This window comes from Salmo salar, unplaced genomic scaffold (assembly GCF_965601325.2).
Source record: "Salmo salar unplaced genomic scaffold, fSalSal1 ptg000231l, whole genome shotgun sequence".
In the NCBI taxonomy this organism is placed as follows: domain Eukaryota; kingdom Metazoa; phylum Chordata; class Actinopteri; order Salmoniformes; family Salmonidae; genus Salmo; species Salmo salar.
In genome coordinates this window covers 47,776-64,921 of record NW_027675336.1, presented here as the reverse complement: position 1 = coordinate 64,921, position 17,146 = coordinate 47,776, and the positions used below count along the sequence as shown (strand labels likewise).

General features: G+C 43.8%; 2 protein-coding genes across 2 annotated transcripts; one reads left to right on the top strand and one right to left on the bottom strand.

The window, feature by feature from the left end:
- Window positions 1-492: 492 nt before the first annotated feature.
- LOC106575889 (tRNA methyltransferase 10 homolog C-like) lies at window positions 493-2,522 on the top strand. Its single transcript, XM_082971278.1, is given in 2 exon segments — window positions 493-1,050; window positions 1,053-2,522. Coding segments are annotated over 2 exon segments (1,569 nt in total). The 3' UTR covers window positions 2,064-2,522.
- A 954-nt stretch (window positions 2,523-3,476) lies between these two features.
- Window positions 3,477-17,085, bottom strand: LOC106575890 (golgin-45). Its single transcript, XM_082971280.1, has 7 exons — window positions 16,986-17,085; window positions 16,381-16,498; window positions 15,694-16,220; window positions 8,952-9,154; window positions 8,394-8,522; window positions 7,467-7,713; window positions 3,477-7,332 (listed from the first exon to the last, which is right to left on the bottom strand). Exons 2-7 carry the CDS (start codon window positions 16,406-16,408, stop codon window positions 7,138-7,140), a joined length of 1,329 nt encoding a protein of 442 aa, XP_082827406.1. The 5' UTR covers window positions 16,409-16,498; window positions 16,986-17,085; the 3' UTR covers window positions 3,477-7,137.
- Between the last annotated feature and the right edge of the window lie 61 nt (window positions 17,086-17,146).

Genomic DNA, 17,146 nt, shown 5'->3' with positions numbered 1-17,146 from the left:
TGTACATTCGGCATTTAGCGGCGTGGGCTGTGGCCTGAACAATAGCCCAGTTTAGGAATAAACCTGTGTTCTGACCTGCACACCTAGAGTCCGTCTCTTTTTCCTTCATGACCCAGCCGGTTATTACAATATGTTTTGCACTTGCATCAGCACGACTCCATAATGGCGTTGCACACGTTTTCAACGTGACCCTTTCGACATTTTTCGATAAGCACGGATATAAAATTGAATTCAGACTGACACCAATATAAGACATTCAATGGAATACTACCTGGATTATATGATCCATTCTGTCCTTGTTGAGAGTCGACCTTAATTACAGTTTGTATAATTTATTTTTCGTGATTACGGAACAACAAACGCTTCCTATCTTGTCTGCACGTCGAACGGTATTTCCTCCTCTCCTGATGGCAAGTTCTGGGACTTTAATATAAACGCCGTGAGTGTCAACATCTTGACTCCATATGTATGTATCATCAAACCATTGAAATGATGAGGTTTCTCACCACACCGCTTTTGAACGAGTTGCAGCGGCGTCTCCCGCTGGTATCTACTGTCGCAAATAAACACGGAGGGAGTAAACAGCTACCGATCACCTGCCTTCTCCCACCCCACCATTCTGCACCCACAAGCCGGCCTCTCTATACTGGGGCCACACTAAGAAACGATGTACCCCTCCCTCAGTCTAAAGCAGTTCAGACTGAAGAGAAATTGGACCTGGACATATGGAAGTCTGTGACGAGGTTGCAGGTCCCAGGGGTGGAGGAGGAGGAGAAACTGGGAGGTGAGGAGGGAAGTAGTGATTGTGCTACTGGAGGTGTAACAGGGCAGGAGGAGATCTCACCACTGGAGGCCACCAGAGAGCTGGTAGTGATGTGGCGTCAGGCTGGGAAGCTGGTGCCAGAGACCATGACTGACGAAGAGCTGGGGATCCTAGCGGAGCTACAAACCAAATCCTCCAAGAAGAAGTACCTGAAATACCTAGCCGTCAAGGAGGGCCACAAGAAAAGCCACAAGCAGAAGCAGGAGAAGAGGAAGGCAGAGAGGAGTGAGAGGACGACAGGATCAGGCCTGGTGGTCTGAGAGGAGAAGAGGAGGGGGAACTGAGGAACACCTTTCTGCTCCAATTCTGGGGTCGTTCCCTGGATAAGCTGCTGGGGTGGAGGTCGGCCCAGGCCATGGTGTTCGGACAGTCACTGGTGTTTGATATGTCCTACGAACAGCAGATGACTCGTCGGGAGGTGGAGAACACTGTGTCCCAGCTGATGGAGGTGGAGGGGTGGAACCGACGAGCCGCGGACCCCTTCCACCTGCACTTCTGTAACTTGCAGCCGGACGGCGGCTACCGCAGGGAGCTGGTTAAACGGTACGGCGCCGAGGCCTGGGAGCCTCTCCTCGTCACCTCCACGGAGCGACGTCACGTGGACCTGTTCCCCCGGGACAACCTGGTCTACCTGACGGCTGACTCCCCTAACGTCCTCCTTACCTTCGACAACTCTAAGGTCTACATCGTAGGCTCCATGGTGGACCGCTCCATCCAATCAGGGCTCTCCTTGGCCAACGCCAAGCGTCTGAAGCTGAACACGGCACGTCTGCCGCTGGATGACTTCCTCCAATGGGAGACGGGGGCCAAGAACCTGACCCTGGATCAGATGGTACGCATTCTGCTGACGCTGAAGGAGAGAGGGAGGTGGGAGGAGGCTCTGGAGCACGTACACAAGAGGAAACATGATGGATTCTACCAGGAGAAACCCAAGCAGGACAGAGACAGAGGATCAGATAAGGACAGGAGGTTTTTTAGTGGCAGAACCAGAGGAGACACAGGGTTCAGGGCTGGGGACAGAGACTGTGATAGAACATTCAGAAGTGGGGACAGAGAGAGGGCATTTAGTAGGAGAGACAGTGTATTGAAGAGTGGGGACAGTGATGGATCAATCAGGACTGGGGACAGAGAAGGAGACAGGGACAGAGAAGGAGACAGAGATAGTACGGAGGAGAGGAGACATAAGGACAGTGTATTCAGTAGCAGAGACAGGGACGGAGATAGTACAGAGGAGACATAAGGACAGTGTATTCAGTAGCAGAGACAGGGACGGAGATAGTACAGAGGAGACATAAGGACAGTGTATTCAGTAGCAGAGACAGGGTAACAGTCAGTAAGGAAGCAGGACCGACAGGGGATTCAGAGAACAGGCAGAACACGCAGACCACCACCAGGCTACGGACCTCACTAAAAAGCAAGATGGAGGATCAGAACAGTACAGCCAAGAGCGGGAAGAAATTACGAGAGGTAGAGTAACCTAATTGGTCCAAATATAGTGAGACATTTCTCCTCTGAATGTGCTTCCGTTTCACCATGTTGTATTAATGGATTCAGAGATGAACTGATGAAAAGCACTTCTAAATGCCTTGAACATTAAACATTTTGATAAGCAACTCAGTGAGACTGTTGATTGTTAAGGAATCTTTGGCGTATTGATACTTCGTGTCAATGTGTACAACTGGGAAAAAAAAAATATATAAAACGCAACATGTGAAGCGTTTGTCCCATGTTTTATGAGCTGAAATAAAAGATACAGAACATTTTCCACATGTACAAAAGGCTTATTTCTCTCAAATCTTTGCACAAATTTGTTTACATCCCTGTTAGTGAGCATTTCTTATTTGTCAAGGTGATCCATCCACCTGACAGGTGTGACATATCAAGAAGATGATTAAACAGCATGGTCGTTACACAGGTGCACCTCGTGCTGGGGTACAATAAAAGGCCACTTTGGCAACAGCTCCGGGTGGACATTCCTACAGTCAGCATGCCAACTGCATGCTCCCTCAAAACTTGAGACATCTGTGGCATTGAGTTGTGTGACAAAACTGCACATTTTATTAAAGTGGCCTGAGGGAGTGTGCAGTTGGCATGCTGACTGCAGGAATGTTCACCCGCAGCTGTTGCCAGATATTTTAATGTTAATTTCTCTACCGTAAACTGCCTCCAACATCGCTCCCTCCATGCGTCCAACCGGCCCCAGAACCATAGACCACGTGTAACCACACCAGCCCAGGACCTCCACATCCGGCTTCTTCGCGGTTGGGGGGGATGGGGTATTGGGGTATTTCTATCTGTAATATAGCAATTTTGTGGGGAAAAAACTCTTTCTGATTGGTTGGGCCTGGCTCCCCAGTGGAGCGGGCCCTCCCAGGCCCACCCATGGCTTGCAGACCTGCCCAGTCATGTGAAATCCATAGATTAGGGCCCTAATGAATTTGTTTCAATTGACTGATTTCCTGTAACTCAGTAAAATCTTTGAAATTGTTCGCATTTATATTTTTTGTTAATTATATTTAACCACAAAAATGTTAATGTCATTATATTGTCTTGCTGAACCTCAGTTTTAAGTTAAAAACCATTTACTCCACTTTAACTTCCATTCATCCTGTATTCAAGCGTTATGATGGACAGATTCTCACTAAACAGTAAATAGATTTAACAAATCTTTAATTCTGGTCTCTGACATGAAAGACTTTACAAAAATCTTTACAAAGAAAAATGGTCAACAACAACCTTTTGCACAAAAAAAACCATTAATCTTATTTACTTTCATCTAATTACACGTTTTCTTTAAAAGTGAAATGTTTTCAGTCTCTAAATTGGGAAGATACAGTGCCTTCAGAAAGGACAGTATTCATACCCTTTGACCTGAATTCAAAATGGTTTCAATTGATATATTTGTTTCTCACCCATCTACACACAATACTCCATAATGACAGTGAAAATGTGTTTAGAAATTTTAGCAAATTTGTTGAAAATGAAATAGCTAAAATATCTCATGTATTCACACCTAAAACACAAGGTCAAATCTACACTGGAGTTGTGGCCAAGACAGTGGATGTTACTGAGTGGCCTAGATAGTTTAAACTTAAAATCTACTTGAACATCTATGGAAAGACCTAAAAATGGCTGTTTAGCAATGGGATCAACAACCAATTTGCCAGAGCGTGAATAATTCTCACCCATCTACACACAATACCCCATAATGACAAAGTGAAAACATGTTTGATCAATACCTTAATGGTCAATACTTTGTATAAGCACCTTTGGCAGCGATTAAAGCTGTGAGTCTTTCCGATTAAGTCTCTAAGATCTTTCTACGCCTGGATTGTGCAACATTTGCCCATAATTCTTTTCAAAATCATTCAAGCTCTGTCAAATTGGTTGTTGATCATTGCTAGACAACCATTTTTAGGTCTTTCTATAGATTCTGAAGTCGATTTAAGTCAAAACTGTAACTCGACCACTCAGGAACATTCACTGTCTTCTTGGTAAGTAACTCCAGTGTAGATTTGTCCTTGTGTTTTAGGTTATTGAATCTCCCAGTGTCTGGTGGAAAGCAGACTGAACCAGGTTTTCCTTTAGGATTCTTTCTGTGCTTGGCTCCAGTCCGTTTATTTTTTATCCTGAAAAACTCCCCAGTCCTTAACGATTACAAGCATACCCATAACATGATGCAGCCACCACTCTGCTTGAAAATATGGAGAGTGGTACTCAGTAATGTGTTGCATTGGATTTGCGCGAAACATAACACTTTGTATTCAGGACAAAAAGTTAATTTCTTTGCCACATTTTTTGCAGTATTACTTTAGTGCCTTGTTGCAAACAGGATGCATGTTTTGGAATATTTGTTATTCTGTACAGACTTCCTTCTTTTCCTTCTGTCATTTAGGTTATTATTGTGGAGTAACTACAATGTTGTTGATCCATCCTCAGTTTTCTCCTATCACAGCCATTAAACTCTGTAACTGTTTTAAAGTCACCATTGGCCTCATGGTGAAATCCCTGAGCAGTTTCCTTCCTCTCCGGCAACTGAGCTAGGAAGGACGCCTGTGTCTTTGTAGTGACTGGGTGTATTGATACACCATCCAAAGTGTAATTAATATCTTCACCATGCTCAAAGGGATATTCAATTTTTACCCATCTACCAATAGGTGCCCTTCTTTGCAAGTCACTGGAAAACCTCCCTGGTCTTTGCGATTGAATCAGTGTTTGAAATTCGCTGCTCGTCTGAGGAACCTTAGAGATGATACAGAGATTATCATCAGATCAATTCAATAAATATAACACTCAGAATAAAAACCTGATGCTGAATCAATCATACTGCTGGGGAGGCAGGTAGCCTAGTGGTTAGAGCGTAGAGGCGGCAGGTAGCCTAGTGGTTAGAGTGTAGAGGCGGCAGGTAGCCTAGTGGTTAGAGCGTTGGGCCAGTAACCAGCAGGTAGCCTAGTGGTTAGAGCGTTGGGCCAGTAACCAGCAGGTAGCCTAGTGGTTAGGGCGTTGGGCCAGTAACCAGCAGGTAGCCTAGTGGTTAGAGCGTTGGGCCAGTAACCAGCAGGTAGCCTAGTGGTTAGAGCGTTGGGCCAGTAACCAGCAGGTAGCCTAGTGGTTAGAGCGTTGGGCCAGTAACCAGCAGGTAACCTAATGGTTAGAGCGTTGGACCAGTAACCAGCAGGTAGCCTAGTGGTTAGAGCGTTGGACTAGTAACCGAAAGGTTGATGGATCGAATCCCCGAGCTGAACAAGGTAAAAATCTGTCGTTCTGCCCCTGAACAAGACAATTAACCCACTGTTCCTAGGCCGTCATTGAAAATAAGAATTTAATCTTAACTGACTTGCCGAGTTAAATAAAATGTTTAATAATAATAATAACATCATAGAAGAGTGTTTTTCTATAAACATTATATTTATGTTGATAAATAGCATCTTAGCCTGAGTTCAAGTCTTCAGCAGTGTTCTCTCAATAGATGCTGTCTCCAACACTGAGGGCATCATGACGTCATGACTCACTAGCTAAAAGCTAGTCCCAACAGTCTTAAAATGTTTCCTTTCCTCATCTCCTCCCTCCCTTATGAATGACCGTCTAATGTCAGGTCTGGTGTAACCTCTCTCAAAGAGTTAGACAACCAGGTGAGGGGAGTTCCTTACTAATTAGTAACCTAGACAACCAGGTGAGGGCAGTTCCTTACTAATTAGTAACCTAGACAACCAGGTGAGGGCAGTTCCTTAATAATTAGTAAACTAGACAACCAGGTGAGGGCAGTTCCTTACTAATTAGTAACCTAGACAACCAGGCGAGGGGAGTTCCTTACTAATTAGTAACCTAGACAACCAGGCGAGGGCAGTTCCTTACTAATTAGTAACCTAGACAACCAGGCGAGGGGAGTTCCTTACTAATTAGTGACCTAGACAACCAGGTGAGGGGAGTTCCTTACTAATTAGTAACCTAGACAACCAGGTGAGGGCAGTTCCTTACTAATTAGTAACCTAGACAACCAGGTGAGGGAAGTTCCTTACAAATTAGTGACCTAGACAACCAGGTGAGGGCAGTTCCTTACTAATTAGTACCCTAGACAACCAGGTGAGGGAAGCTCCTTACTAATTAGTAACCTAGACAACCAGGTGAGGGCAGTTCCTTACTAATTAGTGACCTAGACAACCAGGTGAGGGCAGTTCCTTACTAATTAGTAACCTAGACAACCAGGTGAGGGTAGTTCCTTACTAATTAGTAACCTAGACAACCAGGTGAGGGCAGTTCCTTACTAATTAGTAACCTAGACAAACAGGTGAGGGCAGTTCCTTACTAATTAGTAACCTAGACAACCAGGTGAGGGCAGTTCCTTACTAATTAGTAACCTAGACAACCAGGTGAGGGCAGTTCCTTACTAATTAGTGACCTCAATTCATCAGTCAAGTCCAGGGAAGGATCAGAGACCCACAGACACTCGGCCATCAGTGGAATGACTTTGACGCGTGTTATATAATTTCGACCATATTATTTTTGGGAAGCCCAAATGATTCTAAGATGAGTACTTTAAGATTTTCCGAACTCACTTCCTCGTTTAAATCACTTGCTCTGCTCACGTTCTGAAGCCCACAATGCAGTGGGAGGTTCTAAGGGTTATGAGACGGTGATGGACTGAGAGATCAGCCAATTAAAACCAGCGGTTGTTCTGCCGTACTTCCAGTCAAGTCCCGTTCTGAGGCCGCTGTGAAACCAGACAGTTCGACTGAGAGCCGACTGGTGTTCCTCACAGCGGTCTGCGTTGACCTGTCCAGATTAAAAGGTCATGACCCCTGCCCTCTGATCCCCTAGAGTACCAGGATGTCTCCGCTGCAGCGCTCGCAGCAGTTGAAGGTGATGTTCTCATAGCGAGTGTAAGGGTGGAACCGGCCGATGCTCTTCTTATTGGTCAGGAAGGCCGAGGGGGAGGAGTCAGAGATTGAGAGGGGGGAGATTTTTTCCTCGTTGTCTGAACAGGAAATAGGGTCCAGGATCTTCAACACCTGAGAAGGGAGTAGGGGGGGAGAGAGAGAGAGAGAGATGGGAAGAAGGAGAGAAAGACAGAAAGAGTGAGGTGGTGGTTTCTGGGTAGAGGTCAGTGCGAGTGTCCTGCTGGGGGTCCGACTCCACTTCCTACCTTCTCAGCCATCTTCTCAGCAGGCGTGTGTGAGGTGTTAGGGAGCTCTGAGGCCTGTCTTCCTTTCCTCAGCCCGGCTCCGCTGCTGCTCCCTACAGGCCCTACCTTACCCAGCAGGCGGGAGTTGATGGCTTCTGCCAGCTTGTGATTGGCTAGGGAAAGTTCTCCCGTGCTGAGTGGCTGGGCACTTGGGTAGTAGGTCTGCTGTCGACCCCACTGGAGAGAGACCAGCAGCTGCTCCAGAGACCTGGGAGAGAGAAAACACAAACACATAATCTGTATCGCTGGTAATGAAAGTGTGTATCTCAGCAACTTTATGTTCCTATGTGAAGCACAGAAGTCCTACTGTACCTGTGGGTTAGCGTCACATCTGTGTGTTTTAACTGAGCTCCAGGTTCATATATCAGTGTTGTACCTGTGGGTTAGCGTCACGTCTGTGTGTTTTAACTGAGCACCAGGTTCATATATCAGTGTTGTACCTGTGGGTTAGCGTCACGTCTGTGTGTTTTAACTGAGCACCAGGTTCATATATCAGTGTTGTACCTGTGGGTTAGCGTCACGTCTGTGTGTTTTAACTGAGCACCAGGTTCATATATCAGTGTTGTACCTGTGGGTTAACATCACGTCTGTGCGTTTTAACTGAGCACCAGGTTCATATATCAGTGTCGTACCTGTGGGTTAGCGTCACGTCTGTGTGTTTTAACTGAGCACCAGGTTCATATATCAGTGTTGTACCTGTGGGTTAGCGTCACGTCTGTGTGTTTTAACTGAGCACCAGGTTCATATATCAGTGTTGTACCTGTGGGTTAGCGTCACGTCTGTGTGTTTTAACTGAGCACCAGGTTCATATATCAGTGTTGTACCTGTGGGTTAGCATCACGTCTGTGTGTTTTAACTGAGCACCAGGTTCATATATCAGTGTCGTACCTGTGGGTTAGCATCATGTCTCTGGAGAACTCGTCTCTCTCACTCAGCAGGTCTGTGATGGCGCTCTGAGCCTCTCTGGTCTGGTGCTGGAGAGAAACCCTGGCATTGGTCAGCTCCTCCGCCATCACTCTTGAAGAGATACCACACACACACACACACACACACACACACACACACACACAAATCAAATCAAATCAAATGTATTTATAAAGCCCTTCTTACATCAGCTGATATCTCAAAGTGCTGTACAGAAACCCCAAACAGCAAGTAATGCAAGTGTAGAAGCACGGTGGCTAGGAACAACTCCCTAGAAAGGCCAAAACCTAGGAAGAAACCTAGAGAGGAACCAGGCTATGAGGGGTGGCCAGTCCTCTTCTGGCTGTGCCGGGTGGAGATTATAACACACACACACACACACACACACACACACACACACACACACACACACACACACACACACACACACACACACACACACACACACACACACACACACACACACACACACACACACACACACACACACACACACACACACACACACACACACACACACACACCCTGGACGCCAGGAACTTGGTCCTCCAGACGTCACATTGTATGGACATGCGTTCCAGCTGTTCTGCTGTGGAGGCCAGGCTGCGACCCAGAGCCTCATTATCTAAGATCATCTGGTTCTTCTCTCTGGCCAGACGCTCAAAGTGGTACTGCAGGTCGTCTCCTACAGAGGCTACCAGCAGCTTCTTCAACTCTCTATTCACCTATAGGAGAATACAGATGTTGAGTTGGTTTAACCTCTATGGGCTAGGTGGGACGCTTGCCGTGGTGCACTCCATCAACAGCAGGTGCATTTCAAGAGCGGCAAATTTGAATCCAAATAAATGTCAAAATTCAAATTTTTCAAACATACAACTATTTTACACCCTTTGAAAGATAAACATCTCCTTAATCTAACCACGTTTTACGATTTCAAAAAGGTTTTACGGCGAAAGCATAAATTTAGAGTATGTTAGGACAGTACATTTACAAGAGTTGTGTGTAATGTTTTGTCAATTCAAAGACAGGGTCACCAAAACCATAAAACCAGCTAAAATGATGCACTAACCTTTTACAATCTCCATCAGATGACACTCCTAGGACATTATGTTAGACAATGCATGCATTTTTAGTTCTATCAAGTTCATATTTATATCCAAAAACAGCGTTTTACTATGGCATTGATGTTGAGGAAATCGTTTCCCTCCAATAACCGGCAGTCAAGTCAGTACCACAAATTAAATAATTAAAATTAGAAAACATTGGTAAAATATTATATTGTCATTTAAAGAATTATAGATTTACATCTCTTGAACGCAATCAACTTGCCAGATTTAAAAATAACCTTACTGGGAAATCACACTTTGCAATAATCTGAGCACTGCGCCCAGAAAAATACGCGTTGCGATACAGACTAGACGTCATGTTGGGGAGATCTAAAATCGAAAATACTATGTAAATAATCCATTACCTTTGATTCTCTTCATTAGATGTCACTTCCAGGTATCACAGGTCCATAACGAATGTAGTTTTGTTCAAAAAAGCTCATCATTTATGTCCAAAAATCTCCGTCTTGTTAGCACATGATCTAAGCCAGCCGGACTTCTCGTCATGAACGAGGGGAAAAAATATATTTACGTTCGTTCAAACATGTCAAACGTTGTATAGCATAAATCATTAGGGCCTTTTTTAACCAGAACATGAATAATATTCAAGGTGGACGAATGCATTCTCTTTTATACCGTATTGGAACGAGGGTACCCAACATGAACTCGCGCGCCAGGTGTCTAATGGGCCATCATCGTTCCATGGCTCTTGTTCGGTCAGATCTCCCTCCAGAAGACTCAAAACACTTTGTAAAGGCTGGTGACATCTAGTGGAAGCAATAGGAAGTGCCAAAATATTCCTCAGCCCCTGTGTTTTTCAATGGCATAGGTTTAAAGGTAATACAACACATCAGGTATCCACTTCCTGTCAGAAAATGTCTCCGGGTTTTGCCTGCCAAATTAGTTCTGTTATACTCACAGACACCATTCAAACAGTTTTAGAAACTTTAGAGTGTTTTCTATCCATATATAATAAGTATATGCATATTCTAGTTACTGGGTAGGATTACTAACCAGATTAAATCGGGTAAAAAAAAATTATCCAGCCGTTCAAATACTGCCCCCTAGCCCTAACAGGTTAAATATGGACCGAAGTACTGTATTTCGTGTTCCGACAGATTCTTAAAACATAAGTACTATCCTTATTTTATCGGGACAAAGGCAAGTGCTGAAAACTCAGGATTCAGATTAACTCTTACAGTCACTGAACAAAACTCAGGATCCAGATATAATCCTACAGTCACTGAACAAAACTCAGGATCCAGATATAATCCTACAGTCACTGAACAAAACACAGGATTCAGATATAATCCTACAGTCACTGAACAAAACTCAGGATCCAGATGAACTCCTACAGTCACTGAACAAAACTCAGGATCCAGATTAACTCCTACAGTCACTGAACAAAACTCAGGATCCAGATTAACTCCTACAGTCACTGAACAAAACTCAGGATCCAGATATAATCCTACAGTCACTGAACAAAACTCAGGATCCAGATATAATCCTACAGTCACTGAACAAAACTCAGGATCCAGATGAACTCCTACAGTCACTGAACAAAACTCAGGATCCAGATATAATCCTACAGTCACTGAACAAAACTCAGGATCCAGAATAATTCCTACAGTCACTGAACAAAACTCAGGATCCAGATCTAATCCTACAGTCACTGAACAAAACTCAGGATCCAGATCTAATCCTACAGTCACTGAACAAAACTCAGGATCCAGATGAACTCCTACAGTCACTGAACAAAACTCAGGATCCAGATTAATTCTTACAGTCACTGAACAAAACTCAGGATCCAGATTCACTCCTAAAGTCACTGAACAAAACTCAGGATCCAGATATAATCCTACAATCACTGAACAAAACTCAGGATCCAGAATAATTCCTACAGTCACTGAACAAAACTCAGGATCCAGATCTAATCCTACAGTCACTGAACAAAACTCAGGATCCAGATCTAATCCTACAGTCACTGAACAAAACTCAGGATCCAGATTAACTCCTACAGTCACTGAACAAAACTCAGGATCCAGATTAACTCCTACAGTCACTGAACAAAACTCAGGATCCAGATTAACTCCTACAGTCACTGAACAAAACTCAGGATCCAGATTAATTCTTACAGTCACTGAACAAAACTCAGGATCCAGATTAACACCTACAGTCACTGAACAAAACTCAGGATCCAGATATAATCCTACAATCACTGAACAAAACTCAGGATCCAGATTAACTCCTACAGTCACTGAACAAAACTCAGGATCCAGTTATAATCCTACAATCACTGAACAAAACTCAGGATCCAGATTAACTCCTACAGTCACTGAACAAAAGTCAGGATCCAGATTAACTCCTACAGTCACTGAACAAAAGTCAGGATCCAGATTTAATCCTACAGTCACTGAACAAAAGTCAGGATCCAGATCTAATCCTACAGTCACTGAACAAAACTCAGGATCCAGATGAACTCCTACAGTCACTGAACAAAACTCAGGATCCAGATGAACTCCTACAGTCACTGAACAAAACTCAGGATCCAGATATAATCCTACAGTCACTGAACAAAACTCAGGATCCAGATATAATCCTACAATCACTGAACAAAACTCAGGATACAGATTAACTCCTACAGTCACTGAACAAAACTCAGGATCCAGATTAACTCCTACAGTCACTGAACAAAACTCAGGATCCAGATCTAATCCTACAGTCACAGAACAAAAGTCAGGATCCAGATCTAATCCTACAGTCACTGAACAAAACTCAGGATCCAGATTAACTCCTACAGTCACTGAACAAAACTCAGGATCCAGATTAACTCCTACAGTCACTGAACAAAACTCAGGATCCAGATGAACTCCTACAGTCACTGAACAAAACTCAGGATCCAGATATAATCCTACAGTCACTGAACAAAACTCAGGATCCAGATCTAATCCTACAGTCACTGAACAAAACTCAGGATCCAGATTAACTCCTACAGTCACTGAACAAAACTCAGGATCCAGATATAATCCTACAATCACTGAACAAAACTCAGGATCCAGATTAACTCCTACAGTCACTGAACAAAACTCAGGATCCAGATTAACTCCTACAGTCACTGAACAAAACTCAGGATCCAGATTAACTCCTACAGTCAATGAACAAAACTCAGGATCCAGATCTAATCCTACAGTCACTGAACAAAACTCAGGATCCAGATTATCTCCTACAGTCACTGAACAAAACTCAGGATCCAGATTAACTCCTACAGTCACTGAACAAAACTCAGGATCCAGATTAACTCCTACAGTCACTGAACAAAACTCAGGATCCAGATCTAATCCTACAGTCACTGAACAAAACTCAGGATCCAGATGAACTCCTACAGTCACTGAACAAAACTCAGGATCCAGATATAATCCTACAGTCACTGAACAAAACTCAGGATCCAGATATAATCCTACAATCACTGAACAAAACTCAGCATCCAGATTAACTCCTACAGTCACTGAACAAAACTCAGGATCCAGATTAACTCCTACAGTCACTGAACAAAACTCAGGATCCAGATCTAATCCTACAGTCACAGAACAAAAGTCAGGATCCAGATCTAATCCTACAGTCACTGAACAAAACTCAGGATCCAGATTAACTCCTACAGTCACTGAACAAAACTCAGGATCCAGATATAATCCTACAATCACTGAACAAAACTCAGGATCCAGATTAACTCCTACAGTCACTAAACAAAACTCAGGATACAAATTAACTCCTACAGTCACTGAACAAAAGTCAGGATCCAGATTTAATCCTACAGTCACTGAACAAAACTCAGGATCCAGATATAATCCTACAGTCACTGAACAAAACTCAGGATCCAGATATAATCCTACAGTCACTGAACAAAACTCAGGATCCAGAATAATTCCTACAGTCACTGAACAAAAGTCAGGATCCAGATTTAATCCTACAGTCACTGAACAAAAGTCAGGATCCAGATCTAATCCTACAGTCACTGAACAAAACTCAGGATCCAGATGAACTCCTACAGTCACTGAACAAAACTCAGGATCCAGATTAACTCCTACAGTCACTGAACAAAACTCAAGATCCAGATATAATCCTACAGTCACTGAACAAAACTCAGGATCCAGATATAATCCTACAATCACTGAACAAAACTCAGGATCCAGATTAACTCCTACAGTCACTGAACAAAACTCAGGATCCAGATTAACACCTACAGTCACTGAACAAAACTCAGGATCCAGATTAACTCCTACAGTCACTGAACAAAACTCAGGATCCAGATTAACTCCTACAGTCACTGAACAAAACTCAGGATCCAGATTAACTCCTACAGTCACTGAACAAAACTCAGGATCCAGATTAACTCCTACAGTCACTGAACAAAACTCAGGATCCAGATATAATCCTACAGTCACTGAACAAAACTCAGGATCCAGATATAATCCTACAGTCACTGAACAAAACTCAGGATCCAGATGAACTCCTACAGTCACTGAACAAAACTCAGGATCCAGATATAATCCTACAGTCACTGAACAAAACTCAGGATCCAGATATAATCCTACAGTCACTGAACAAAACTCAGGATCCAGATGAACTCCTACAGTCACTGAACAAAACTCAGGATCCAGATATAATCCTACAGTCACTGAACAAAACTCAGGATCCAGATATAATCCTACAATCACTGAACAAAACTCAGGATCCAGATTAACTCCTACAGTCACTGAACAAAACTCAGGATCCAGATTAACTCCTACAGTCACTGAACAAAACTCAGGATCCAGATCTAATCCTACAGTCACAGAACAAAAGTCAGGATCCAGATCTAATCCTACAGTCACTGAACAAAACTCAGGATCCAGATTAACTCCTACAGTCACTGAACAAAACTCAGGATCCAGATTAACTCCTACAGTCACTGAACAAAACTCAGGATCCAGATATAATCCTACAATCACTGAACAAAACTCAGGATCCAGATTAACTCCTACAGTCACTGAACAAAACTCAGGATCCAGATTAACTCCTACAGTCAATGAACAAAACTCAGGATCCAGATCTAATCCTACAGTCACTGAACAAAACTCAGGATCCAGATTATCTCCTACAGTCACTGAACAAAACTCAGGATCCAGATTAACTCCTACAGTCACTGAACAAAACTCAGGATCCAGATGAACTCCTACAGTCACTGAACAAAACTCAGGATCCAGATATAATCCTACAGTCACTGAACAAAACTCAGGATCCAGATATAATCCTACAATCACTGAACAAAACTCAGGATCCAGATTAACTCCTACAGTCACTGAACAAAACTCAGGATCCAGATTAACTCCTACAGTCACTGAACAAAACTCAGGATCCAGATCTAATCCTACAGTCACAGAACAAAAGTCAGGATCCAGATCTAATCCTACAGTCACTGAACAAAACTCAGGATCCAGATTATCTCCTACAGTCACTGAACAAAACTCAGGATCCAGATTAACTCCTACAGTCACTGAACAAAACTCAGGATCCAGATTAACTCCTACAGTCACTGAACAAAACTCAGGATCCAGATTAACTCCTACAGTCACTGAACAAAACTCAGGATCCAGATATAATCCTACAGTCACTGAACAAAACTCAGGATCCAGATTAACTCCTACAGTCACTGAACAATTCCAAATATTGTGGTTAAAAGTGTTAAAGGCCCAAATGCAGCCGTTTTTATCTCAATATCAAATCATTTCTGGGGAACGATTAAGGTCCTTACCATGATTGTCTTCAATTAAAAATGGTTCAAAAGAAACAGAAATAGCTTCTTAGTTAAGAGTAATTCTCAAGCAAGAATTTAGTTAGGACTGACTGGGATTGGTCTGAATGAGGAAGGGAAAACTGAAAAGTAGCTGTTATTGGCAGAGAGGTTTGGAACTCTCTTTCTTATTGGTCTATTAAATTATTGGTCTGTCACCAGGCAGGCCAAACCTCAACCCCACCAAAACAGGCTGAAATTTCAGGAAGTCTTTTCAAATAGCTCTTACACTAAAAGGGCCTTATCATAATTTTCACAGTAGTACTCCAAACTCAGTAATTTGACGTTTTTGATGGCACTGGGCCTTTACGTTAACTCATTTACCCACCTCAGTCTGCACGTGGAGCTGGTTGAGGAGTCCCTCCTTGTCCTGCAGCAGTCTTCTCTCTGAGTTCTGCAGCTTCTCCATGGCTCCTCTCAGGTCCTCCAGAGGAAGGGAGGGAGAGGGGGGTCGTTCCTCCATCTGCTGCCCAGCCCAGGCCTCTCCTTTCTCCTCAGCCGGACCCATATGACCCCCACTCCGGCTGATGGCGGCACGGGGAACAACGATCCTCACCGCCTCCACCACCACGCAGGCCTCCCGGGGAACCTTCCCCAGGTGGAGCACCCCGGGGAGCTGGGGGGCAGACGCGATGTCTCTGGGACTGGCTCTGGGGCTCTGCTGGGGGGTGGAGTGGGGGCTGTGCTGGAGGCTGGCGGGGGAAGGGTGCGTCGTCTTGGGACTTTGTTTGGGACTAGCTACTTTAAGTAGTGGCACCGAAAACAGAGGCGTATCCACGACACCGATCTCCTTAGCGACTGGGGGCTCGTCTGTCTCCATGCCGTCGCCGGGTCCCCTGACTGGATGGACGGAACCTGGAACATAGCAGACATTCTGGAATGTTCTCTCTCTCTCATTGCATTGACTGGAAGAGTTATCAGGTCTCAACATCGCTTTGTGTGATTGGCTGAGAGGATGCAGGGGGGGGGGATGTAAACAACAGTCTGTGAAATGATACGGGTGATAACTGCTTACCTCTGTCTGCTACTGCAGCAGTAGACATGATGGTAGAGGAAGTTTTCACAACAGTCCAGTCGAATGACAGAGAGACATGACGATGGATGACTTCCAGGATGGCAGTTAGATCTCTCTCCTGAAGACAGACAGACAAATATTGATTCTGAGTTAACCAACCTGTTAGCCATGTTAAACGAATCAAATAAAATAAGAAAGTAGCGAGAGAATATCGCAAGGCTCCTGTAAATAACTAATGGACTTTTTCTGCCTTCAATTTCTTTAAACAAAATATGTTTTGAATTGGTCAAATTAGAGTTAAAACAGCTGACCTTTCCAACTATTTGTTTACTTGGCTAGTTAACTAGTTGACTTCAGTCTCTGGCTGAGCTCCGAGGTTAAAATAACTCACTAGTTATCTGTGGATGAGCTTTAACAGCACTGTCAGCACATGATCAACACCCAGCCGGGTTAGATAAGGATTTCAGAGAACAGACTTCAGCTTTCCTCAGCTAACAGTAACTGACAACAAACCGTGTCCTGGACATAAACTTATAGACATTGTTAGCTAACATTAGCGGTGTAAAATGAAGTGTAACGGTGTCAGAATAAAACATTGCACATACTGTGTTACCCGATGAAGAAAATATTGATGTTACCCGATGAAGATTTCCTCTGTTATTAAATGTTGGTCGCCATCTTGTTTGTGTTGTCACCGCCCGGATACTGTTGACTTGGCGGACGGGCTGTACTGCACAAAACTGACTCTGAATCAGCTCCTACGATT

Excerpts from the sequence above, each read along its gene's own strand:
- LOC106575890 (XM_082971280.1), bottom strand. The coding sequence starts at position 16,408 with ATGTCTACTGCTGCAGTAGCAGACAGAG. Across the intron at positions 9,155-15,693 it reads AGCTCCACGTGCAGACTGAG|GTGAATAGAGAGTTGAAGAA; the intron begins GTGGGTAAATGA and ends ATTCTCCTATAG. Across the intron at positions 7,333-7,466 it reads CTGAGAAGATGGCTGAGAAG|GTGTTGAAGATCCTGGACCC; the intron begins GTAGGAAGTGGA and ends CTCCCTTCTCAG.